The sequence below is a fragment of the Alligator mississippiensis genome, chromosome 1 (assembly GCF_030867095.1).
Source record: "Alligator mississippiensis isolate rAllMis1 chromosome 1, rAllMis1, whole genome shotgun sequence".
Taxonomy (NCBI): domain Eukaryota; kingdom Metazoa; phylum Chordata; order Crocodylia; family Alligatoridae; genus Alligator; species Alligator mississippiensis.
Window position 1 is genome coordinate 116521657 of NC_081824.1, and position 27356 is coordinate 116549012.

At 45.4% G+C, this 27356-nt stretch overlaps 1 protein-coding gene across 5 annotated transcripts in view; it reads right to left on the bottom strand.

Moving 5' to 3' along the window:
• Nucleotides 1-27356, bottom strand: part of SLC2A12 (solute carrier family 2 member 12) — a 105689-nt gene that overhangs the window by 53079 nt on the left and 25254 nt on the right. Inside the window, exons 1-4 of one of the 5 annotated variants that reach the window (XM_059713249.1) lie at nt 13916-14147; nt 8710-8786; nt 4017-4408; nt 3564-3737 (exon numbers count right to left, since the gene is read on the bottom strand). Coding sequence is in view for 2 of the 5 variants with exons in the window: in XM_019479683.2 (XP_019335228.1) it covers nt 4017-4140 (124 nt within the window). In the remaining 3 variants the exon portion in view is untranslated. Of the gene's footprint in view, nt 1-3563; nt 3738-4016; nt 4409-8709; nt 8787-13915; nt 14148-27356 lie in introns of those variants that run through there. The other 4 variants (XM_059713252.1, XM_019479683.2, XM_059713247.1 and 1 more) reach the window with 4 other exon arrangements.

The window sequence follows — 27356 nt, forward strand, 5'->3', positions numbered from 1 at the left end:
TGCACCAGCACATGGACTATCCTATCAAGGCTGGAGACAGCAGGAGACCAGCAGGAGGCTGAAGACAAACCCCTGGAAATGAGATGGAGACTTCCCCAGCTCTCTCCACCAGCCTCCTGCTTCTTCTCTTCTCCTGCCAGTGAGCGTGTGAAGGGGGGGTGGGAGGAGGAGGAGGGGGATGGGAGAGGGAGCAGGGAGCTGGGGGAACAAACAGGGGGTGAGGAGAATAAATGGGGGGTGGGGGGAATGAACAGGGAGTGGGGAGAATGAATGGGGAGCGGAGGGAAAGAACCAGGAGTGGGGAGAACAAACAGGGGGTGGGGGAAACAAACGGGGAGTTGGGGAAGGTCCCCTCCCCCCTCCTCCATCCCCCCAACCCCCTATTTACCTGGCAGAAGCTGGGTCCAGGTCCCTGCAGCTTGCACCACTGCCTGCCCTACACAGGCAAGCAGCGTGCTTCAGGACTGGGGAAAGGGCCAACCACAGAGGTGCTCTGGCAGGCTGCCAGAGTGTCTCTGTGGAGGACTGAACCTCCAGTTGTCTCAGGGCACGGTCTGGAACCATGCTGTGACCTGTTTTATTCCCCCAGGGTATTGTTTGACCCCTGGATATCCAGGGGTCTAATGTTGTTGTGTGGAACATTTTTTTGTTCCTGCACGTGCCTCTTGCAGCATCTCAAAGGGGTTTGAGATGCTGTAAGAGGCATGTGTGGGCTCGTCTGGACGCGCCGTAAGTGTCCTCATTTTTATTACCTTTCCTAATTTTGGAGCCCACAAGCTGTGCAAAATACAAACATATCTGCCAGCATTCATGATCCAGTTATTCCCTAGCAATCCACATCCTTTTGTCCCAAATGGGTTCTCTACTGATACTCTAAATGGCACAAGTTGAATATAGGGGGGAATGGAACAAGAAGCCCAGGAAAAGGGTAGAGGTGTATTCCTTCTCTAGAGCACCTTCTCGTGCTCTCTTCCTTAATTTCTGCAGGTAAATCTATATGGTAATTAATGTATCTGTTAGGTATTTACCTCTTTCTGTGTTGCTCTTTGGCAGACACAGGTGGACCCAGCCAAGGGTAACAAGGCACTAGAGAAAGTACTAGAGAAAGTGATGAGTAGAGTAGCATTTGCCCCTGGAAATATGGCCTCTGGGCTGGTAAGGAAGTAGAAGCATCCCTTTCCCCATGCACCCTTGTAATGTTTAAGGCTCAGGGTGGAGGAAGGGGATGGTTGGTTATGGTTAAGGCACTGGGTTCGGTCCTATGCTTTGCCACAGACTGGACATATGCAAATGGCTTCATTCCTCTATGCCTCAGGTCTAAGCTGGGGATGGTAATTCTTACTTTCTCCCATCCTTTGTTCATTTATTCTTTGTGCTTTTGTGGGCAGGGACTGCTTTATACTAGGATCTCGGAGCCTCTAGGACATCTGGGAACAGCAATGGGAAATAGTGTGTTCTCCGGGATTCTCATCCACCAAAACCAATTTCAGCTTCTTAGAAAGTATGTGAAAAGTCTGTAAGGGTGACGCTGTGGCCTTGTCCTTCTTCCTTAATGCCATCCCCTAAGTTTCTCCATGTACAGTATCTGTGACCAGTGGGGTCCCCCAGGGCTCTGTCCTTGGACCCATACTGTTCAACATCTTCATTAACGATGTGGACACTGGAGTCAGAAGCGGACTGGCCAAGTTCGCCGATGACACCAAACTTTGGGGCAAAGCATCCACGCCAGAAGACAGGCGGGTGATCCAGGCTGACCTGGACAGGCTCAGCAAGTGGGCGGATGAAAATCTGATGGTGTTCAATGCCGATAAATGCAAGGTTCTCCACCTTGGGAAGAAAAACCTGCAGCATCCTTATAGGCTCGGCAGTGCTATGTTGGTTAGCACTATGGAAGAAAGAGACTTGGGGGTCATCATTGACCACAAGATGAACATGAGCCTGCAATGCGATGCTGCAGCTAGTAAAGCGACCAAAACGCTGGCTTGCATCCATAGATGCTTCTCAAGCAAATCCCGGGACGTCATTCTCCCCCTGTACTCGGCCTTAGTGAGGCTGCAGCTGGAGTACTGCGTCCAGTTTTGGGCTCCACAATTCAAAAAGGATGTGGAGAAGCTTGAGAGAGTCCAGAGAAGAGCCACGCGCATGATCAGGGGTCAGGGAAGCAGACCCTACGATGACAGGCTGAGAGCCCTGGGGCTCTTTAGCCTGGAAAAGCGCAGGCTCAGGGGTGATCTGATGGCCACCTACAAGTTTATCAGGGGTGATCACCAGTATCTGGGGGAACGTTTGTTCACCAGAGCGCCCCAAGGGATGACGAGGACGAATGGTCACAAACTACTACAAGATCGTTTCAGGCTGGACATAAGGAAGAATTTCTTTACTGTCCGAGCCCCCAAGGTCTGGAACAGCCTGCCGCCGGAGGTTGTTCAAGCGCCTTCATTGAACACCTTCAAGATGAAACTGGATGCTTATCTTGCTGGGATCCTATGACCCCAGCTGACGTCCTGCCCTTTGGGCGGGGGGCTGGACTCGATGATCTTCCGAGGTCCCTTCCAGCCCTAATGTCTATGAAATCTATGAAATCTGTCTCTTATTCTCTTAATCTTATTTCTAAAGCATGTTGTTATTAAGACTTTGGCTTTACTTTCTGAGCCTGAGGCCAGCTGTTTAAATTGCATAAGCTGTTCCAGCTGTAGTCCTTGTTCTATACTGACTCTACAATAGTGATCCTTAACTAGGGTGATGTGAAATCCTTTTAAGGGTGCTCCAAGGTACACTGCAATTTTAGCACTGTTAAGTCTGCAAACACCTACATATGATTCACAAGATTAACCCAGGGATTTCAAATAGGTATCCATAGTGTCTAAACTGTTTTGCTTGTTGTGGTATTTCTGTGTTCTTTGCAAAAGAAGAATTGTCATGTTATCTTTTTCCAAAAATAAGTTAAAGCTAAGCTGGCATTTTCCAAGGGGTACCTTGAATATAACAAGGGATCCCTTGATTCTAAAAAGGTTGAAAACCACTGCCTTACTGTTTGATTGTGTATTTTAATTGTATTGCTTCCCTTCACTATGCCATCCTAAAACAATCTGCATTTTCTTCCTTGTACCCTAAGACACCCAGTAGTAGTAGGTGAACAAACTGAATGGCCTCCTGTTCATGATTAAATCTAGCTTCAATTCCTTCCTGTGATCCCAGATATCAGTGGAAAATACTGAACTTGTAATGCTTTATTAAACTGTGGTGAAGGTATTGGTGCCAAAGAGGTTTAAACATATATGGATTAGTGCTAGTTCATTGCAATTCATATATTTTTAATTGAACACCGCTAACTTCAGCATAGTACTCTCTAATTTAAGTGACAGTTCTCTTTTCAGACCCAGCCGAATTTTTAAGTTATGGGCACAGAATGTAACTGTCATCTACTCCTGATCATAGTAAGAGTAAAGAATATGTATATGTAACAATGGCCTTGGTGTAATCAACAATTAAAACAGAAAGACATGAAAGTACTGCATTTGGCTACTGCACTTGCAAATATGCTCATCAGAAGAAATTCTTACAGGATTTTCAGGGTGCAGATACAGAGTCAAAGGTACCACTGGGATGTGCAAGTGCATCTCTTATTAAGGTCAACAGATACCAATGTTTCCACTTGGAGGACTGAATTTGATCCTTAGAGTATATGGGTGCTGCTACAGGTGCCAACGAATCTTTTGATCTTTCAGGTGACTAATCTGCAAAAAGCAACAGGATTTACAGATTAGATCATGTGTGCATGAACTATGGGCCTTTGAGGAAAAATATCTTGTATACCCATTACAATTAAACTGATATTTCCTTCTTTGTTTAGATTTCCCTTCTCTTGTAATGCCAGGAATCAGGGGACAAACAGGCAACATTAATTTAGCATCCCCCTGGATTTTGCCAGGCTATTATTTTCCTGAAAACCTGAACAATAGTTACACGTTTGCTCCTATTCATTAACAGCTGGTTTTCAGACCATGTCACTTTACCTGCTGGAGAGGGAAGCTCATGTAGGTTGCTGCTGCATCTGTTATTATCATCGGTCTCCTCTGCTGTCATTTTCTGGCACTGCTGATTGAGGTCCTCGGTGCTCTGCATAGGTACCATTGCCATTCAACAGCTCTATCCTGCACTTTACGGTTGAAACACTTCACAGGGCAGTTCCCCTTCTCGTACCAACAACCAGTGTACAGTTTAGTCTCCTCATGGCAGCACGTTACAGAAACATACAGAAACTAAATGTAAGCCACAAAGTGATTTGTGAACAACTTTGTTTCTATTTCAGAAGGCTTTGCCCTTTTCAGTGACACAGGCTGTTGCTATTCCTGGTAGCCTATCACAGACAAGTGGGAGGTCCATCTTTCGGAAGTATTGTTTTTGCCTTTAAACAAATAGTTGAAGACATTAGGCATTCTCATAGAGCTCAAAGCACATTCTTTAGCCATTAGCTTAAAGGGTCTCTCTCACTTTCATGTACCTTTTTTTTTCTTTACATGGTATGAACACAAAGGGGGGGATTTAAAATATTTGCTGTGTCAGCTAAAGTTAGGGCATTGAAAACACACAGATGGTATCACTTAATTCTTTTAAATTATGAACGAGTTATAATGAGAAATACCAGGCACAAAAGCAGTGTCATTCCTTCAGTTCTGAAGTGTAGTACCCAGTGGTGGTGGCAGCATATTTTTAATCATTTATATCAGGGGTTCCCAAACTCTGGTACATGTACCTCTGGGGGTATGCAAGACATCTCTGGAGGGTATGTGGGAAAAATTGGGTAATGACATATTTCATTTTCATAATAATAATTGGCATTTAAAGGGTTAAAATATAAGGCATCTGTTATTAGGGGTACGCAGGTAGCTGGTAAATCTGTAAGGGGGTATGCAATAAGAAAAAGTTTGGGAACCTTGATTTATATGATATCAGATGCTGAGTTATGGATGAATAAAAAGACAACCTCCTGCCAAGGAGTAGGTGCTCAATCCTGAGACCTGCTAAGGAGTCAAAATTTCCATTAGCTACAATGAAAACAAGGGATGACACTGAACAAAAGGTGAGAGAGAGCGGAAAATAAAAGGTAACAACAGTGAACAAGGAATTACATGTGTAAAACTAGATTTTCTCTTATTCATACTAGTAAGCATCTGCTTCCTAGTAGGCCCATTGACTCAACTAACACTATTCATATAAATTTTCCCCAGTGTGAAGAAGCATTACACAACCTAGCTATTAATTTTGGGCAGACTTGCTGTTGGATTGATTAGTTTCTTTTTCTTGTTATGATTTTTTTTTAACTTTTGTTTATTTTATTAACATTTAGAAACAAGGGGAGAGGGAAGGTGAAAGTGGGATCAGAGGTGGAAAGCTGGTAACATATTCAGGAAGGAATCATCCCAAACATTTTTTTCTATAATTAAAACACGGACAAAACACCTTTATCACTCAGCCTTTGCTTCACAAGACAATTCAACAAAAGAGAAATGAAATGCCTTTTCTAACATGTGTCACCATTAGGTCCAGAAGGTTGGACATTTGGACTCCACTCAGTTAAGATTTCTGCTGGCCAATTTTTTTTTTCCAGCAGTCCATTTGGGATTGTGTTACATGCATGAGACTAATCCTTCCTTCACTTGTTATTTTGTTTTCAATTCAAGCAAGAGCATATCAAATGTTCAATTATCAAAGAATCAAATGTTTTTGGAGGCTGTCAGAGCTATGCCAAAAAAAAAAACCTCACTACTTCTGGAGAAGTATTACATTCACATGTGGGACATAAAGATGCAGTGGTTTTCACTGTGAATATTTGGCAATAATTTCATGCTCTTGCTATGGGAGGAAAAACACTGTAATTTTGTTTTGAAAACTTTTTTCAAGGACTAAATTTATCCATAACAAGATTCCCATGTGACAATCTGATCTATATCCAGCAATTTCTGAGGGCTGGCATGTTGTGTGACTCAGCTCTGTCCCTAAACAGGGCCTTCAGGCAAAACTCATAGTCTTTCAGCTAACCCCTTATTCAGAACTTCTTCAGCCTGAAACCCATAATTCCTTTGTCTTTAATGGTATTTTTGAAACTAGAGGGCTTTGCTCCATGTGGCACTTTAAAGGGGAACTAGTCCATCCTCTGATATTTTCATCTTTGGAAGAACTTGTGTGGCTTCCTTGCCCACTCTTAAGAGCTAGTTTTTGAGGAAGTCAGATTCCTTGATGGATTCAGTGCCACTGTAATTAATTTCCTCCAGCTCTAAGCTGATACTGAGTACCCAGAAGCATGCAAGATTTCACTCTAGAGCAGGGGTGCTCAACCCCAGGTCTTCAAGCCAGATCTGGCCCCTGGTGTTGAGTGGTCCAGTCTGCCGGCTCCCTATGGGTCTGAAAGTTTGGTAGTGAGGGAACAGTGGTATCTCTCCCTGCTACCAAATGTCTGGACCTGTGGGGAGCCCCCTGAGCAAGATAGCATGGTCCTGTTCACTGGATCCAGAATGCAGGGAGGCACAGGGCCCGATCCTAGAGTGTGACTGGCAGTGGGGTGCAGGGCCCAATCCTGGTGTGTGAGGCCAGGCAGAGGTGGTGCAAGGCTCCAGGGCCCAATCTCACTATGCAAGGCCTGATCTTGGTGAATGAGGCTAGGTCAGGGTGACACAGGGCCTCAGGGTCTGATCCTGGCATGCGGGGTCTGATCCCAGCATGTGGGACCAAATGTGGGCAGCATGGAGCCTGATCCCTAGACCCCAGGGCCCAATCTTAGCATGTGGGGCTGGGTGGGGGCAGTGCAGGGCCTCCAGACCCAATCCTGGTACACAGGGGTCAGCCAAGGCCATGTGGGGTCCAATCCACGTGTATGGGTCTGGGCAGAGGCAGTGTAGGTCCCAATCCTGGAGCATGGGGCATGATCCAGCCCACAGACCAACCAAGAGATTGAGTACCACTGGCCTAGACCAATGATTCTCAACCAGGGTGTCATGACACTCCAGGTTGCTAAGAGATCCTTTTAAGGGTGCCACACTATTCAGTGTGCAAATATCTACACATGATTCCCAAGGTGAATACAGAAATTTCAGGTAAGAATCCATACTATCAAAAACATCTGGCCTGTTGTGGTCTTTCTGAGTATTTTGCAACAGAAGAATTGCTCTATTATTTGTTGTAGTCAAAAAGCAAGTGAAAGCTAAGAGCTGGCATTTTCCAACGTGTGCCTTGAGTCTGAAAAGATTGAGAACCATTGATCTAGTAACAGCTGGGGCCACAGAATGATTACTAGGTGGTCTTAGCAACTAACAAAGAATGGGATGATTGTAAGAAAGCGGACCCACTGGAGATCCATGGGGACAGGTGACTAACTATGATGGACTTCCCCATTTCATTCTCTTGTGGGGCTGGAAATCATCCACACTTTTTCAAAGCCTAAATTTTGGTTTCACAGAAGTGAGTGAAAGTGCGGGGCAGAAAATTTGACACATCTTCAGACAGTTGCAAATGCAAAAGTTTACCACTGATTTTGTTTTCATGTGTTACCATTATGTTTGATAGGAATCTGTTTTACAGAAAACAGAAAAAGCCCTCGGGGATATATCAAGATGATCTGAGAGCACAGAGAGAAAACTGAAAACATTCATTTGGTTTATCTCCACCCTCATCACAAATGTTAAGAATTTTTAGAGCCCTGTTTTTCCTTTCCAAAACTGCCATTCCAAAACTTAGTGAAGAAAACCCAAGTAGCCATCCTGTTCTTGTAGGATTGTAAAATGTCCATCTTCTTTGACCTGATTCTGATTCATTAGTTTGAACAGCTAGTTACACAGGTATTGTTTCCTTTTTTAAAAACAAAAATCAGAGAGAAATGCTATGATTGTAACTTTTCATTATTCCTAGGTTTTCTGTTTCTAAACATGTTACTTATAAGACTTGTTAAACAACATAAATTGTCTTTCTTTCCAGATACAACTCTTCATTTTGCATGCTAAATGAAAAAGTATTTGTCATATATAAGAGGTGACACCAACATGCAGAACCCACTCTCCCCATCTAAAATCATTCCATATGGATACCTACTATATGTCAACATGTCCTGGCAATTTCCCTTATGTGGCCAGGGTTAGTTAAGGAACAGAAGTTTGCTTCTCAGGAAGTTTCTGGAACTTTTATGTGGATTTTGAATTATAAGTGCCTAATTAATTAATTATTTTTCAACTGAAATTTTCCAAATTTTATTCTTGACAATGGGGGTAACAGTCAGTAGTCCTATATTCTGATCTTACAAATGTTTACATTAAATGCTTACCTTGGGAATCAGTGGACTTCTGCCCTTTAAGTTAGGTCCTTATGTGTATTTTTTATAGAATCAGGTCCTCATTTTTCCCCAGCTATATCATTATTTTAGTTTGAAGCTGTACCATGGCGTAGCCTTTACCTATTTTTTCCCTCTGTGATAGCCTTGTAAGAAAGATCTTATCTTTATGGGTGCTAGAGAAGTCAGTACACAAAGTTATGTAGGTGAACTGTTAAATAACACAAATGATAACACAGAATACTCAAGACTAAAGGGGAGAAAGACACGAATGGTCACTGGATTATTTCCCTTGATAAAGCCTCAAAGGCGTTTTTTCTTAGAGGCTGTTCCATTATTTAGTCAAAAGTGAAAAGACAAGTTGTTAAAAGGTTTTCTTAAGACTTTACCTTGTCCTCGTGGTGTTGCAATTGTCCTTTGGGATCTTTGAAAAGTCTGTTAGTCTCTCTGAGTTTCAGTCTTCTATCTGTAAAATAAGGATACTAACACTGCTTTACCTCACTGGAATGCAGTGTGGAGCAATACAAAAAATATTGCAATGTGCTTGGATACTAGATGATGCTGGCTGTATAGATTCTTAAGTTGCTCTATCCATTAAGAAGTTATCCTTATTTTTAACATAAGTGTGTACCTGTCCAACTTCAGATCATTCAATTTGTAATAGGTCCTTAGTCAATGTCGAATAAATCTTGCCAGCTCCTTTATATAATTTCCTGGGATCTTATCTGCCCTGTTCAGCTGTTTCTTTGAACTATGTAAGTTAAGTCCTCTTTATCTTTTTCTACTTGTTGTATCTTCCACATCACTCATCTTTGTTGATTTACTTGTATACCCTTTGGGCCAGCCATTGAGGCTTTAATCTTTACTCTGGCAAAACTCTTATTGAATAAGATTCTGCCTGAATAAGGGCTGAATAAAAAAATAAGAAAGGCCTCACGGCTTGGTAGGCCATCTTCCTAATAGGGCGTTTGTTAAAATATACTAATAACAACAGTCCTGAGGATATGAATATGAGACCTTCAAAAGTGATGCCACCTGGAATTCATAAGGGGATACTACAGAAAGGCACCATTGTCATTGGCCCCTCTCTCTCTTGCTGCCCTTTATAGTAAACATAGGAATGTCTAAGTGACACAGGGATAGCATAAGGTCCTCCATTTTTTTCAATGATGATAATTTTTTAAACTCTGGATTAAATTGGACAAGATTCTTCTTTCATAAGACAAAAACAGGGTCTGTATCTTTACCATTGTGCACTTTGGCAGCTTTGTCAATTCAGGAGCTCTTGGTTATTGGAGATGTTACCAGGGATCACAATATGGAAGTGGCTCTTGTTGATCCCCACTGAACACAATTATATAAAGGAAAAACTTGATATAACTTGCAAAGTGAACAAAGAACGATTTTTTGTCTGTGGTTTTAGGAAGACTTCACATTTTGGAGATGAGGTGAGGTACAGGAAACTAGAATTGAGATGCAGATGGGAGAGTCTTAAATTACTCAAAGACTGAGTTGATGGATCTAAGACAATTGGAGAGCTGTGGTGTGCTGATAGAAGTAGCTATGGGAGGGCACATCTACACATGCATTAAGCATAGTGATTACTGAGCAAATGTTCAGTAACCAACGCTGCTGTGCAATAGTGTCGGTGCAAGCATTTTAGGTGATACTAGTACACAGGAGACTAATGCTGCTGCACATTAGCGTGGGTTTTGCCTGCTGTTCTAATGTGCAGCAGAATTAGTCTGCTGCGTTCAAAGTGTCTCATGTAGACACACCCTGAGTTGAATAAAGTGATCCCTCTCCAGGTTTGTTTAGCATTACCATTTTTTCCAGGACTTTAAACGCCCTAATCTAAGAAACTTCAGGACCATATTCACTGTCTGTATTTGAGCTATAAACATTTTTCCATGCCTGATCTCAGTGAAAAATGTTCTCACTAAGTATGAATGGGAATTATTACTTTATCTTGAGATCAATTGCTTGGCACTTAGCCATATGCAAAGGGTTGTTCTGTCAAGTCATCAGTACCAAGCAATGAGTGACAGAATCCATAACTCAGCAACTGAGAGAATCTATTCATACAGTTGTGGCTGAAAAGCTGAAACATCAATAACATTAGTATTAATTGACATCCAAACATAGGAAGGAACTGGAAAAGGGCTGGCTATAGTCTATGAACATTAGCAAAGGGAGGAAACTGTGACAATTCATGCCCAAACTCTACAACCAAGAAGATCACAGGCAAGAGATTTGCATACAACAGGAGATCCACAGAGTATTTTTGGTGGTCCACAGAGATCTGCTTGGTCCTGTAATGCTAGCTGTCCCTCCTTATTCTCAATGGTGAAAAACAGAAGAGAGATGAGGGAGGAGATCAAACAAAAAATCACAAGCAGAGTGTGTGCTTGCACAGTTAAAGGGCAGCTAAAATGTTATTTCCTAATTTGATTTTCCAGGTATGCAAAGACCACATAATGTTATCCAGTCACACATTGGAGGGGAGCTGGTCTGTATTACTGTGAATAGAGGGAGGACAATCCACAAGATCAATATGAAAATATTTGTGATTCTCCTATAATAATGCCTACAGCCTTGAGATGACTGGCATTTAGTCTGCAGGATAAGATAGACCACCAGTTCCTAGTTTGGGGAGAATGGCCACCAAGGGGGTTGGAAACAGGCTGAATGCTTTCAAACCTCTGTCACCTATCTCATATTGCTACATATGAAAGTCTTCTTGTCTAGAACTGGCTAAGGGAGAAAGACCTGTATAGAACAGGTTAAAAAACACTGGGTTAGATTAACAAACTAATGCTATATGATGCAATGTAATGAGAAGTACCTGTTTCACAAGATGGCAGTTTCAGGCAAAAGAAGAAAGAAAAAGTTCACGAGAAGAAAGAAGAAGGGCTGAGACTGAGTTAGTAAAACAGGAAGTGAGAGGTGTAAACCAGTAGCCCAAACATATGTCATCATCATAGGATGCATCTGTACTCACTTGGCTCTAAGGTCACTAGTTTTTCTGTTTTCTCTCAGAGTCACTCTAATTAAAGTGTCGTCCCCCTCCTACCCCAAAGCATGCATAAAGATGCCCCAAGTGACTAACTGGGAGCAAGCTGCATTGCAATAGGCAAAAAGGACAGATCTCTGGGTAGGGAGGTAAACAATGTCTGTAGCTCAGCTAAGCAAACTGCAGTAGACTGCTCATTGAGCTGAGGGGACACACCTATGGCTAGTCAGAGGAGCACATGACCAGAAGGGGTAGAGCCCAGGGAGATATAAGTCCAACTCCTAAGACAGAGCAGTCACTATGTCCCTGACCCTGAAAGGAGAGGCTCCTCCACCAGCACGAACTGCTACAGGGTAGAAGCTGCAAACCTAGAGAAGTACCTGGAAGACTGGGAGGGATCCACCTGATTGGGATGGGGTTCCTGTGGTAGTACAGAGACCCAAGGTGGGGCTTAAGATCCAAGTTAGAAACTGGTTTCATTTTAATTTTGTTTTGGCTTAACCAGAGGCTTGGGAGTGACTATAGGGATGGTTGGAAGTCACAGAGGGTGCCTGGGAGGCACTCTGTAATTTGAACCATGCAAGGGTCAGGGATCTGGTGGGCTGAAGCCAGTACAGGGCCAAAGGATTTAGAGTTGGAGACCCATGAGGCATGGGTGTGGCTATGGTGGAGGCTGGAGGCCACAGTTATTGCCAGGAGGCTTAAGGCACAATCCAGGCCAGCAGGCCACCATTAAGTCCAGTAGGGCCATGATCAGTGCCAGCGAGAATTGCGGGAGTCAGTGAGGCCCAGAATGATGTTAACAGACTTGAGGTCCATTGGTGTGACTAGGGCCTTGGTTTCCAGCTAAGCAGATTGAGCTATGTTTAGGGCACTTAGGCTCACTCAAGGACTCTGGAGGCAGACTCTCAATGTAACATACAAATACCATCAAAGCGTGACCGGTGAAGCAATGAGGAGGATACCCTGAGGAGCCACAGTGGGTCAGGATTAGTTCAGCCACCACAGGGCATCATGGCCACCCTCAGGGCTGGTCCTTGCTACAGTTCCCTTATACATATTTTTATTATAGAGAGCTAAAAAGTGTTCCTGTCTTATCTTCTTTAGATTGTATATCTCACAAAGAGTGAGGCAGTATACCTCAAGCTATTTCAAAATCTGGAAACAAAATATCATGGCCAAAATTTGAAAAAAAATACACCTAAAAAAACCAGTTAGACCTGGGTTTTCTGCCTTTTAGAGTATCAAGCTTTGTTTTTAAAACCAAGAGTTGACTCCCTATAACTAAGGACCATAGTGACTACATAGTGCCAGGCAGCCGTGGCAAGGAGAGTAGGAAGAAGGGGAACAAGAGTTCAGAGAAAATTGGGAGGGGGGGTGCATCTATACATGCAATTAGCATATAGCAATAAACTTTGGTGCAGTTCACACCAGAGTTTATTTTTCCTGGTTCAGCATTTACACGTGCACCCAGGATTGCTGCAGGCTGAGCCAGGGGAGAGCAGGACTGGTCTGGCAAGAGACCCCAGGGGTCAGCCTGCCAGCTTTGGGCTGCTCTACTCTGGCTCAATGTGCTGCAGAGGGGCTGGCTGGGGTACGAGGGTACTACAGTGTGGGGCTAGCCAGCAGGCAGCCTTCACAACATAATACCCTTGTGCTTCAGCCAGACTTGGTCACCATCTACACGTGTGTTTCAGCGCACATAATTCTCTCCTACTGCTTCACTGTAGGATAGTACTTGTCCTGGACAGTACTATCCTACAGCAGAGTTATTTAATTTACTGTTCCCTAATATGGGTGCACGTGTAGACAGTGATCCTTTACTATGGACCTAATTAGTCAGCTCCACAGTAAAGTGCACATGTAGATGCACCCAAAGTAAATCAAGAAATTGTGAAGCAAAACTAAGACATATGCAGGTGGTTTCAGAAAATGAGCAACAATGTTTTAAAAAGCACAAATATCCTTTCCCCTTCCATCTCATCAAAAAATGAGCCAAGGCTCCCTACCTGTAAGTGTTGTTTAACAACATTCCATGTCAGAAGAAATAAGAAACAAACAACAAAAACCCAGAATAAAAAGGAAAAAGGAAATATCCCAGTAAAAAAGAAGTATTATGCTTGAAAATGTATCCTTGTATGAAAGAGAAGCAATCATTAGTTAATATGCTGCAAATCAACAGAGCCCACCCTCTAAAGAAGCATTTTACAAACACGAAGTTATTTTCACAGCACTTACAGGAACTAAGGAAATCTTATTTACAGGTGACAAAACTGAGGTTCATAATAGCTATATGTGACTTGTTTAGGTCATATAATGAGTCTGTGGCAGAGCTGGGAAGAGAACTTCCCAGTACTTTTCCTACTAGTTAAGACCCTATTTTTTGTGTCTGCTTCTCCCCCTCCAAGGAGTATTAAGTATTTATGTATTTATTTCCATTATTAAAAAAATTAAGAAATGCCTTTCTGAAAAGCCCTTGACATCTGTTAACAAAGCAAATAATCAGCTCAGCCCAGCAGCCAGTCCCATGCCATAGCAACCCCTCCACCCCCCAATGCCTTGTACAACACCTGGTGACTCACCCGCACAGCTTCCTGCTGCACCTGCTGTTCTCTCAGCATCCAAAATGCCTTGAAAATGTGGCTGGGGCTGAGCCAGAAGCATACGGACCCACGTTTTAAAAACAAATCAAGCCAATTGGTGGGGGGAGAGGGATGATAAAGGAACAAAGTGTAACAAGAGAGACAGACTGAGCTGTGTGAGCTGGGAAAGGGGTGTAGAAACTGAGTTTTACTCCAAGCCTTGCCTTCTGTGATAGTCTTGCCTTTCCATCAAGTAAAAGGAAAGACCTTCTAGAAAGTGTACATCCTGGAAAGCCACATATAATGACTGTTGACTCATGTGATTCAGGCTTACCACTCCTGATTTGCATCAGCCAGCTTTGTGCATTCACCTTTTCTGTTCAGACTAAATCAAACAGGTACAGTAGCTGCATTCATGAAAGAAAAAACAAGATAAATTGGGGCGCAGATAGAAGTCACCTTTGGGCCCCTAAAAGTGCTCTACAGTCATGCTGTGACACACATGCATTGCTGTGGAGTGCTTTTCAAATGGCTGCTCACACGAAAAATGAATCCTCCTCAAATGAGGGATCAGATGAAGGCGCTCTGCTTTAGAGCACCATAGGGATAATTGTTCATGCAGCCCAGCCCCCCACTCAGGGGTGTCAGCAGGGAGGGAGAGAGGAGGAGGAAGGAGGAGGCTGATGGAGGGCAGGATCACCCCTGACTAAGCTGGGGTGGGGGAGTACTGGGGGAAACTGGGGAGATAGGCTCCCATTCCCCCACACACACACACTCCAGCTCAGGCCAGGTAGGCTGGTAGCTCGTGCTGTTCCCTTCCCCGTCTCTACTTTGCCTGGCCTGAGCTGGAGGTGGGGGCTGGATCAGAGCCCCCTAGCCTCATGAGCCTGGCTCAATTCCTCCCACCCCTGTCCCCCTCAACCTGACCCGACAGGCGAACATCTGTTGGGTCTGGGGGCTGGGGGGCACCTCAGTGTGCCATGAGTTAGAGCAGGGGCCTGAACGACTACGTCCTTAATGATGACCGGGTCTCAGACAGTTTAGTTCAAATGCTCATCTGACTCTTAGGTGAAGCCTCCTGCTTGGAAATGTCATAAAACTGGCTTGTGGGTAAAATGTCCCTTTATCTGTCAAACTGGAAATGTCACAGGCTTAACTTCCCCCCCACCCACACTGATACAAATCTGGAGAAATATTGGTGTATAATTATAGTACATGGTAAATCAGATTGGCATTTCCTATTTGTGACCAATGTATATTCTCTGGCAGTGGGTGAATGGAGGCTGATATCCTAAACCTAACTCACACAAACATGCATTTCAAGTGCACTCTGGGGGAGGAGGTGTTAATTATGTTTGGAGTTTAATAGTATCAGTTGTGTTGGCTGCTGATGCAGATTGCTGCACTGGGATTTCCATGGGTGCAGATATCAGCCTATGTTCTGCAAGTTGCAAAATGTAGGCCTTGATGACTTAAATGGTAACCCCCTCTACAGCATGTCTTGTTGGGAACCTGAGAATTGAGGTCCCTAAAATCACTACTCACTTTGAAATGTACCTCAGGCTTTTGTAGTAACTTTCACTGCTCATGCATGATGAGAGAGACCACAGGAAAGCAGGGCTGAAAGAGACCTCAAAGGTCATCTAGTTTAGTCCCCTGCTCAAGGCAGGATCACCACTGACTAAACTACCCCAGTCAAGTGTCCGTCTAATCTAATCTTGAAAATTTCCAGGGATTAGGAATTCACAACTTCTCTAGATAGTTTGTTCCAATGCTTGACTGCCCTTTTAGTCAGATGTAAATTACTAAACCATATTTTGTCTGCCAGGAAACAATTACTTCCCCATAGTTGGTAGGTCATGCAGGAAAAACAGCCTTTTCAAGTTTTTAATTACTTCCATGAAGGAAATGTGGGGGGGGGGGTTTTCTTTTTTTGAGATTCCACATAGAGTAAAAAAAAAATGTTACATGACAGTAATACTGCACCTCTAATTCTAAATTATCCCAGCCTTCTTTTAGATATCTGTGTGAAGAAGCACTCTGGGTTGAATTGTGGTCTTGCTGCAAGGCCCAGGATATTGTTGTGCCATGCCCTGGGGTGAAGCAGAAGCAGACTGTGGTGCCCTCACCCATTACTTCCTAACTGTCTGCATGGGGAGGGCATGGTTACCACTCCGTAGGGCCTGCTCTCCTTTGCACTCTGCAGTCCATAACTGGCAAAGGGGAGCATGGGATATTTCATATCCTCTTGTACCCTTGCACTGTTTTGCACAGTGAGTCACAACACGATGAAAGTTAAATATGACAAATAGTCCAGTCATTGTAGTACAAAACTTTTCAATTCAAGTAAATGGTCTGTTCTGGACAAGAGAGATTCAGAAAAAAGAATGTGGACAAAAAACCTGTTTGACTCAGTTGTTCATAATAAAGTCAGTCTCTTTGTGAAAACTCTTCTTGCCACTAAGTGTGAAAAAAACCTTGAGGTCTATGAATACCATGGATCCTGTGGACAGGAGCAAGTAAATTAAACTGTAGATTGGATTTTTTATTTATGTTTTACTACAAACATGAATCAGAAATCATTGATCAACTAGTTGCCCTTGCTGTATGGCATATGCTACCCTCTCCCTGGAACAGCAAGCCTAGTCTCCCTTAGTGGTATTGCCAGGAAACAATTCAGCTGTTCCCATCCCCTTGAGTAAGACAGTGAAGAGATTTAGGTGCCTCTATGCCTCTGTCCATTGATGGTTGGGGGTTGTAAAGTATCTTTCCTTCTCTCCGTGCAAAATGTGGGGGCATCTCCCACTGCCTACTCTCAATTCTCTTTTTACCTTTGGGGACCTCTAGGTTTCTCCCCTATTTGGTCTCTTTTAGCATCTGAAGATGTTTTACGCTCTCTATTTTCCTCCAAAGTGGGGTCCCATGCCCCTCAATTCTGAGACAAGGAAATAAGGTAGGACAAGAACTATGCCACTTGCCTTCTCAATGCACATGCACACACATACACGTTCAGTGTAGGTGCTGAGCCAAACTTGGCAAGGAACGCATATCTCTTCAGTAATTTTTTTTGCTGCTTCTCCCACTATCTTCCTTGCTCTCACAGACTCCTCAAGAGGGCACAGCAATTCAGGAAGTTAGAATGAAAATGTAGACTGCCGGTCCCCTCCGAAAATCAGTCCCAACTAGAAGGACAAGATTAGATTTTTAAATAACCATCTGCCCCTCAGCAATCTGTATGACTAATATATTTAGACATTTAGGGTATCTATACACATGTCTGGGGGTGGGGAGAATGCTGTTTTAATTAGAGCAGCTCCCCAACAGCAACTCAAATTAAAACAGCTCACTGTCGGATGTATTAAGCCCCCTGGGTTTTAGATTGACCACGGGGGTGCTTTAATTAAAGTTCATTGAATGGCCATCTTAAAATGTGGCAGGGGGCTTAATACATGTGATGGTGAGGCAATGCTAGAGCACTCTAATTAGAACACAGAGCATACTTCATTAATCAATTCTGCTCTGACACATTTTAATTAGAACACAAGTTATCACATCTGTAGGCAGCCTTAAATCACACGTGTCACTGTAGTGCCTCCCTACCTTGAATATTCTAAAAGCAAGCATATTGAGTGCCTCTACACATGCAGAGAGGCTGCTCTGACATGCTGCAATTACTAGGGTTGTATGAAATGGCACTGTTCCATTTTGACTTGCATTTCGACGTTTCAATGGAACAGCATTCGTTTCAAATTTTGTTTCAATTCAAAACCGCTGTTCCGTTTTGTTTCATCAAAATAGTGATGCTGTTTTGACGCTGTTTCGACATTTCACCCATAGACTATAACTGGGAAGCTCGAAACAGCCTCTCTCATCTGGCAGGCAGGTCGGAGGGATGAAGCAGCCAGATGAGGGAGGGAAGCCAGGTGTTGCTGCCTAGGACCAGTGGCTGCTGGTGCTGGCCCCAGGCAGCAGCACCCAGCTTCTCTCATCCAGCAGGCAGGTCAGGGGTCCACAACCCCGGGAGGGCTGCGGGTCCTGTGCCAGTCCTTCCAGGGTTGTGGCCCCCGATCTGCCTGCCAGATGAAGGAGGGAAGCCGGGTGCTACTGCCTGGGACCAGCACCAGCAGCCACTGGTCCTAGGCAGCAGCACCCAGCTTCTCTCATCTGGCAGGCAGATCGAGGGCCACAACCCTGGGAGGGCTGCAGGAGCTGTGCAGTTGGGCTGAACTCCCTTCCCCAGACTGATTGAGCTGGGGAAGGGAACTGAGTCCGATCACTCAGTTCCCTTCCCAGCACTGCGATTGATTGGGCTGGGGAAACAGTTCCCTTCCCCAGCCCGATTGATAGTAGCGCTGGGGAGGGGAACTGGGCAATGGGGCTTAGTTCCCTTCCCCAGCTCAATCACAGCGCTGGGGAGGGGAACTGAGCCCAGGCTCAGTTCCCTCCCCCTGTGCTGCCATCGACTTCCCGCAGCCCGGCCATGGAAGGTGAGGAAAGCCAGGCTGAGCCACATGGGGTTGCAGAGCGGCTGGGAACGCAGCCCTGGTTCTCCCCTGTCTCTCACCACCTGGCTGCTTTGAAACTCTATAAACATTTCAAAACTTCCTAAACATTTTGACTGGCCTTGTTTTGTTTCAAGGCTGTTTCAAAGCCCTTCGTTTCATTTCAATTTTGCTGTTTCAAGCTCAAAATGAGTCGAAACAGTGTCAAAACAAAACAGCCGGTGAAATTTCACGCAGCCCTAGTAATTACAACACATCAGAGCAGACTCAATTAATTGAGTGTGGTAATTACCGTGCTGCAGCAGACTCCAGAGTCATGTTTATCAGTGTTCCTAAGCTGAAAAATGACAGTGGGGGCACTTTAACTAAAGCTTATTCAACAAGCTTTAGTTAAAGCATCCCCACCACCATTTTTCAGTATGGGGATGCTGATACACATGACGCTCTGGATGCTTTAATTAGACCAGCTCTTGGACCCACTCTAAAGGCTTCTCCCCTGCCCTCCCCCCCCACTACAGGAGCACATCTATAAGCACCCATTAAGCATTAAAGCCACAGGTCTCAAGCTGTAGCAAGCATTCCATTAGGTGGGCTCAGGCCACAAAGGGCAGCACTACAGCCTTTACTCTTGATTTTATTGTGAGTTTTACAATATTTGTTTTTTGCTAAAGCCCCAGCTCCCTGAGTCATGTGAGTCTCATATTCCATTAAAAACAGTAAGTTGCTTGCTCTTGAAAATTTGAAAACCATAAACTAATTGTGCTGGAATTGTAAAGGCTAAAAAACCAGAAAGCAAGCGTACAGCACCTACCGTGTACTTTTAAAATACTTTCTAAGCCAGTCTCATGATTTTTAAGGGCCTGGTGTACAGTTTTTGAATGCTTAAGTCTGACAGCTGGTGTTAGTCAGATTTGTCTCAGTAAATAAAAGTAGGTTAAGCTATTTGGGAAGAACAGGCATGTGCCATTCAGTGAGAAAGCATTGTCTCCTAGACACATGAAGTTTATCTTAGTTCGGCTGTTACAGAGCTATGCTACTGCAGTGGGAGGAAATGATCTTGGAGAATAAGGCATTCGCTTAGTTTTCTCAGCAACAGTATCCATAACCTTCTGCCCACACTTTCAAACAGAAGGTGGAAAGGAAGCAAATAGCTTTTGATACATAGATTGTATCTCTTGATGAAAATGTAGTTTTCACTCAATGAGTTCTGGCCTACCTTGTGCATGTTCTGATTTGACAAATACTGCATTCACACAAAAAACAGCTTGAATAGAGAAGTATTAAGGTTGCTATGTGTAGTACTCAGAAATTAGGAGATGCTGGAATGAAGGGTGCCCTGTGCATCCTTAATTCTGCCTCTGGGTGCATACATATTACATGCAGTATTTAATTACACAATCACTTTCTGTTTTTTCCATAGAAGCCCTGCCCCATTCCATGTACAGGATGGATGAGAAACTGTAGATAATGGCATATGTAGTACAAGAGATCAGACTAGGGTAACCCAATGTTCCCTTTAGGCTTTATAATCTATGAATCTATTCAATATTTTGTTCTCTCCTCATTGTCCAGTGTTTGGCGCTTGGCCTCTTTTGCCGAGCACTATTCAAACCCTGCTCTGAAGTGAGAACTATTTGTTTTCTCATGGGCTTTTCTGTGGCACTAATCACCTAATGTTTCACAAACACAAATTGATTAATCTTCACAAAATCACTTCTAGATAAAGGGGTAGCTTTATCTTCATTTCATAGGCACTGACTTTGGTTTTTGTTGGTGGGTGCTTTTTGTGTGGGGAGGAAAGAGGAAGGACAAGCTCCACACATGCCCAGAAGAGGCAACACATTATTTCAACCCAGCTAGCCCAATGCCTGTAAAGATCAGGTGCTTTAGGAGGGGCTTTTTTGGTGCTTTGGCATGGTAAGGTTATTGTGGGAGTGGTGGAGATGTGTTGGTATGTTTTGCATTTCTTGTCCTGGCATGGTCCCCACACCCCACAACAGAACCATCACCATTCCTGGATCTTACACCTGCACCTCCAGAAATGTTATCTATCTGGGAAATGATGAATCCAGACCGTGCCAGGACAAGAAATGCAAAACCTGCCAACACATGAGAAACGAACAACAACTGCACACAAGAATGAATGCACACCAAAGGTAAAAATATCTAATTACCTGTGGGTGTACACTTTTCACAAGATGATCATTCCCACTCTGACCTCTCAGTTCTAATTGTGACAGGGGGCCAGCTCAGGTCTGGGTCTCAACGTCAGCCCGCCAAACTGTCTAGGGCAGTCTGCCCAGTCTCATTTGCTATGTCTTGCTGTTTTAAAAACTGATATAAAAATATGGGAGGCTGCCCATTAAGGGCATTATACGTGGCTCCATGCCTCACAGATGGCATCCAAAATCATTAAACTGCCCACTATTGCTCCCCCAACTCTATTGCTGAGCCACACACAGCCTCTGGCCCAAATTTGGCCTCAGGTGTCCATAGATTTACCTTGGCCACTACGCCTCCTCTCTGGGGCTTCAATTCACACCCTCATACTAGGGCCTCCCACTTATGCCCTCTCACTAAGGCATGTCATTGATCTCTTGGGGCCAGCCTATGCACAGTCCTTCAGGTCACACAGACTTTACTCTGCATGCCTCTGTGTAGCCCTTCAGGCCTGCCTCCATGGACCCTGCTCTTCCCCTTTATGCACAGTCCTTCTGGCCACCACTGTGAACCCTACTCTGTGCAGCCTCCCTTACACTCCACACCCCCTCACTGTGGCCACTATTCTGCTCCCTCACTGGGGCCACTTCTGCCCCCTCAGTGGGGCCATCGGGGTCTTACAATCCCAGGTGTCCATAAAAATGCCTGGCCCCCTTCCTGTCCCTACTGCCAGGTTACCTACCAGGTTGTGGGGGCTGGGGCTATAAGGCACTCCATGCTCACCTTTCACTAGGGTGGCAACTGGTGTGGCATTTCCTGGGGACCACTTGCCACAGGCAGCCCCACCACACCATTCTACCCTATCAGAGTGTAGTTTTAGGTCATGTGTTACCAGATTTGCCCATTACTTTGGGGTGTGCTCATTTATTAGGGATACATTTCTAGGGTCTTTGTAATTCTGTCAATGTGCTGCTTGTGTTACTTGTGTTTCTATACGGAGCTGTGTATCTCCCTTCTGCAAGTCCTCACCCCCAATGGAGCTATCTTGCAGGACTCAGTTTCAACGGGGCTGGGTTCCTCCAGTCACCAAATCAGTCATACACACAAACACACACAGATTAACGTGACACACCTGACCCGGTCGGGTTGATCAGCATGGACAGGCTGACACCCTCATATGCCAAGAATCAGTTCATCAGAGCAACAATAAACTGCAGTCAGACACAAACACACAGGTGAACAGAATCCCTCTGAATCTGGCCGGGTATCCAGCTGACACCCTCATGGGCCAGCATTCAGTTCATAAGGGCACGTCTGAGCTAAACTGGGTCAATCAGCCTGTACAAGCTGATCCCCTTATGTGTTTCAAACTCAGCACATCCCAACCTTTTGCCTCTTGATGAGCAGACCCCACAGTATTTTTGGGCTTCACAGGGATCTTTAGTGTAGGTAAAAGAAGCGTTGCTGCAGAGCATGTGAGGAAGGAGAAGTAGAGAAGGAAACGTACCCAGTTACTACCAGTTTGACTATAAAAGTTATTTATTGCTAAGTATATGAAATATATAATGGTACTAATAGTAATAGACACGCAAAGGAAAAACAAACACAAACAATTACAATACTACCCTGGTTTCACTAAGTATTTGGGGAAACTTAGCTCAAGCTTAACTAGTACAGTTCAGGTTCAGAAATTTATACCTAGAGAGAAAAGAGAGAGAGAGAAAGAGAGAGAGAGAGAGCGCTGAGATCTCACTAGTCCAAGGCACTTGGGTCTCAAAGCTGACAGGTAAAGTTCCTAACACAGTCCTTGAAGGGAGACGATCTGTTCTTCCAGCATCCCGAGAACAACAGTGGGTGGTGTCAGCACACAATTTTTCTTCTTGAAGCACACACACTGCTGCTTTTTACAGATTTTTATACCCTCAGTTCAGCTGCTTTGAAACATTCTCAATAGAGTAAATCATTGTCTTTTCTATTGACAAGGGGTTATCTGGTTTGGAACATCTCAAGAAACTGATTGATAATCAGGAAACACATAAAGTTAGGGAGTAACCAGATACTTGGGAGCCAGCTTGAAATTCCTATGAATAGCAGATATACTGATGGGATATCTCATGGTTTCTTCAGAAACAATAGATAGCTTGCAGCATCAGGATTTTGGATTTTTACTTGTTGTGAACAAGCCTCAGCTTAGCATGACTTTTCCAGATCTTACTATAGTCTTTTAACAGACTTAAGGCAATTATTGGGGTGTTCATAACCTTTGGGCAGGAGGACTTCTACCAGTCATCCTGGGAAAAGCATGACAACACCTATGGTTAGGGCTCCAATGGGCTGGACGCTGTGATGAACCCCTTTACCATTGTTCAAATGTTGCCCATACCCGCTTTGACTCGGTCTCTTTGCCTCAGCATTCCCTAACCTGGCAACCGAGTTTTAGTCAATCAAGTTTAAATAGGCCTCCCATAGTGGGACCAGGGAATGTACAGCCCGAGATGCCTATTAAACTTAGAGGTGTGTGTGTGTGTCTGGTGGCAGGGAAAAGTCCTTTGTAAATCCAGATTAGAACTGGTCTGATAAATGCTGAGCTGGATGTGTGTAAATGTGGGTTGATTAGCATTTGGAGCACAGATTCCCCATCATGCAGTGCTCCCCTGCTTCTCTGATCCCAGAATTCGATGCAGTCTCTGCTTCAGGCTTTCTGTTCTCCATCTCTCATGTAAATGAATGGTCATCTGGTTCCATCTCAGATGCAAATGAGACCTAGGGCAGTTGTTTCACTCTTGTCACCCTTATCTAGAGGGTCTTAGGTATGTCTCTCACTGCATCTTAATCAGTTTCATTTATGTGGGGGGGGGGGTGAGTCCTTTGTGAGTCAGACAGGCTGTGTCCTGTGCCAGGGTTGCCCAAGAGCACAGAGCTGAGATGTAACACATGCCCCAGAACTGCTGCCATCCCCATAGTTCCTGCCCTGTACATTCAAAATGTTATGTGAGCAGCAGCTCCAGCCAGGTGGTTTTCTCTCCAGCTGTTCACAGCAAACTGTTGGCTCCCTGCTCAAGCCTGCTCTTATTGCTAGCAGTGGAGCCCTCTTTCCCAATCAGGCAGTCTCCTGCTGGCCCTGTGACTCCTGACTGGGGGGGGTGCAGCCACCTGCAGGTTGCTCTGTTGCTTGTTCTTAGCTCTTAAAGTGGCAGGCACCAAAGGTAGCTGTACCACACTAATCCTCAAAGGGAACTTACAAAACACCTTTCGTAGATGAGCCTACGAACTCCACTTCATACATCTACTGGAAAGAAAAAATCATGGACTCAATATAGACACTGGATTTATGACACATTACCAGGGATCTGGGTTTTATGTTTCCCATGGAAAAACAGAGAAAACCATGGATTTCCTGAGTTTATCTGAAGCTATTTGCTTCCTTTTCTTAGCAGAGATACCCATGGATTTCCCATTTTTGCAAAGAGATCTACAGGCTAGCAGAGTTCAAGCCTGCAAGAGCTAATTGCAAAAAGGGTGGGAAACCCCCAACTCTGTCCAGAGGTGGAGGAAAAGGGGGAAAGGGTGGGGCCTAAGGCTCTCAGTCAGCCAAGGCTTGGCACAAGCTCACTGTTCTTCCTGGAGTGTAAGGTAAGTGGGGACTGTAGGGGACTGGGGGATGCCTCTGGCAGGGATGGAGGGTTGCAGGTCATGGCTGGGGGGCACCGGCAGGACTGGGGGATGGGCCTGGGTGGCAGGTGTGAGTGGGAGTGACTGCCAGGGCTGGGGGAAGAGCCAGCAAGGCAGGTGGGGAACATGATGTTGGTGTGTGGCTGGGGGCTGAGGGAGAAGGAAGGTGTTGGGGGAAGCCCCACATGGAGTGCCCGCTGATGGCGTGTGGACCAGAAGCAGTGTGCTATCACCAGGCCAGGCTTGTCCGGGGGTAGGGGGCAGAGCCGGCTCCCGGCTGCAGTGTGCTCTCCTGGGGAGCAGGGGGGACCCGTGCCCCCCAGATCTGTGCATGGGGCAGGGGCAGGGTGGATGTGCACTGCGGGCTCATGCTCCCCACCCTGCTGCCCTTTCCCAGGGCCTCCACAGTGCAGCATGTGCAACCCAGCATAGCAGGGCATAGTACAGGAAAGCTGCTTGTTTCTGCAAGCTCCATGCTGCCCTGGCCATACTTCCCCTGTGTGCACAGGGGCAGCATGGGCAACAGCACAGGGTTGTGCCCCTCACTGCTGGCCCTGCCTGCAGGGGAAGTGTCACCAAGGCAGCGCAGAGCTCACAGAGGCAAGCAGCTTTCCTGCACGTCCCCACTATGCCCTGCCACACCAGGTTGCACATGCTGCTCAGTGGAGGCCCCGGGGGAGGGCAGCAGGGCAGGGAGCAGAAGCCCTCATTGGCACCCACCCTGCCCCCACCTTGCATACAGATCTGGGGAGCACGGGTCCCCCTTGTCCCTCGGGAGTGCATGCTGCAGCCAGGAGCCAGCCCCACCCCTGCCTGAGCCTTTAGCAGGCAGCAGGCGGCCCCCTCCAGTAGGGCTGTGGGGGCAGGGGCTGTGGGTGCGGGGCAAGGGGCACAAGCATGGCTGGGGAGCTGTGGGGGAGTAGTGAAGGGCAGGGGCAGGGCTCGGGGGCTGTTGTGGGGGGCATTTGGAGCATGAGCAGGGCAGGGGGGCTGTGGGAGGAGTGAAGGGCATGAGCAGGGCTGTTGTGTGCGGTGTGAGGGGTACGGGCATGGAAGGGTTGTTGTAGGGGGAGTGAGGGGCATGAGCAGGGTGGGGGGGGCTGTGGAGGGGGTGAGGGGTGCCAATGGGGCTGGAGGGCTGTTGTGAGGGGAGTGAGGGGCACTAGCAGGGCTGGGGGGAGTGGGGCTGAGGCTGGCCTTTAATTTTAATAATGGCTTTTTGGGGGTTTTATCAGAGGATATGCAATTTTTTATCAGGGAAAACCAGGATCCCTGTGACATCACAACCTGCCTGACATCTGATTCACCAGGTACCTGCCTGACCAGACCATTTACACTTTTATTCCTTCCTTCCTCCCCTCCCTTTCTTCACTACCCTTTGTTTTCCTAATTCCCAGCTATTTACTTTTTCACAGATTGCCTCTTTTCTACCTTGGAGAACTCAACTACATTTGAGTCTCCCTTGCTTACCTTGTTATTTTTCTCCTCCCCTCCATTCTCTATCCTTTGTTTTCCTAATTTCCACCTATTTACATTCTCACTGACATCTTGTCACACTTTTAGCATCTTTCATTCCTTGGAGATCTCACAACAACAGCAAAGACTCCCTGTGCTTGAAGAAGAGTGCTTGTGCCCAAAACCTTGCAGAGAACATTTTTCCAACTACTCAGTGGGTCTAATAAAAGATACCACATCTATCCAAAGAATCTTGCCTACCTATGTCCTTAGACCAACATGGCTACACCCAAAAACCCCATTTCACAGCAAAGCACTCTAGCCACCAGGCCACAGGCTAGGCAATGTTGATATAGCCTCCCCACCATCTCCTTCCCTCCTTCAGTTGAAGCTGGCTCACTAACCAGCCAAGAAAGGAAAATCCCAAGGAAAAAGGCGTGATTCAGTGAGATGGCCTCTGCCTTGGAAGCTTGTCCTTAAGGGGGGAACTGTTATCCATTGATTTTTATCCAATGACTATTAACTGCAGATATACCACTGGGAGCAAGAACAGAGTCCAGAACCAGCATTCAGTTGCCATCCTTGTGGAAGATCAGCACTTGAGGAGACAGAAACACATTCTTCCCACACAGTTCACAGATACAGCTGACAGCAGGGGAAAGGTAAGACTCCAGAATTGCAGTTCTGGTCCAGGCTCTGTATGGGAGTGAGCTCTGTTAGGCAAAGAATCTGCTGTCCTTTTCTCCCAACCTTCAAGCTCTCTGTTCCATCTCTTCCAACCTGCTCTTAGGGACAAGGACTGGACAATTAAGTCAATTCCCATTTGTTGGCAGGCAATCATTTACCCAAGGAATCTTCAAAATCCCCATGTCTAATCCTCACAAGCAACAAGGCCCAATAGCAAAAACAGGGGAGGAAGGATGGTCATGTGGTAAAGGACATGAGAGACCCAGGCTCCATTCTCTGCCCTGCTATTGATGCCTCGTATAAATCTGAACAAGTCTGTCTCTGAGGGACCCATGGAGGACAGCACAGCTTCCACCAGGTTACTTGTAATCTATAATTCATCTAACAACACTGGCACCAATATGTGGTTAGTATGACTGACAAAAATGAATGCATACAACATGCTATAGGTAAAAAGCAGGGAAGAGGAAGGCACTGCCAATGCCCTGCTCCTGCAATGACAGGGAAGAAATTGGTTAATATATGCTCAGAAGGTCCTAGATTCTTGCCCTGATTTTTTCTCACTTCCTTGGCCCATTCTCCTTGTCCGCCCAGGTATAGTTTCTATTCCTCAGGTCTTGTTTCCCAGCCAGTCCTCATGTCCTCATTCAAGATCACCACTTAACTCCTAATGCCCCTAAGATCCCAGTCTCTCTTCCTTTCTATACCTAATCCCAGTCTCCTTGCCCATCACCTTTCAGTTTCCACCTCTCCATTCATGATCCAATCTGTCTGCCCTCATCATCTCACAGTGTCTAGTCATGTTCCTCCCTGAAAGCTCCTCTTTCAATTTCACCCTCTTCCAACGCACACATTCACAGAACACCTGGCTTCTAACCCTCCCTGTCTCTCTCCTGCCCCACACTCCCTGAACTGATTCAGTGTCCCATTCTTCCTGTTCAGCCAGTCCCAGCCATTACCCTAGC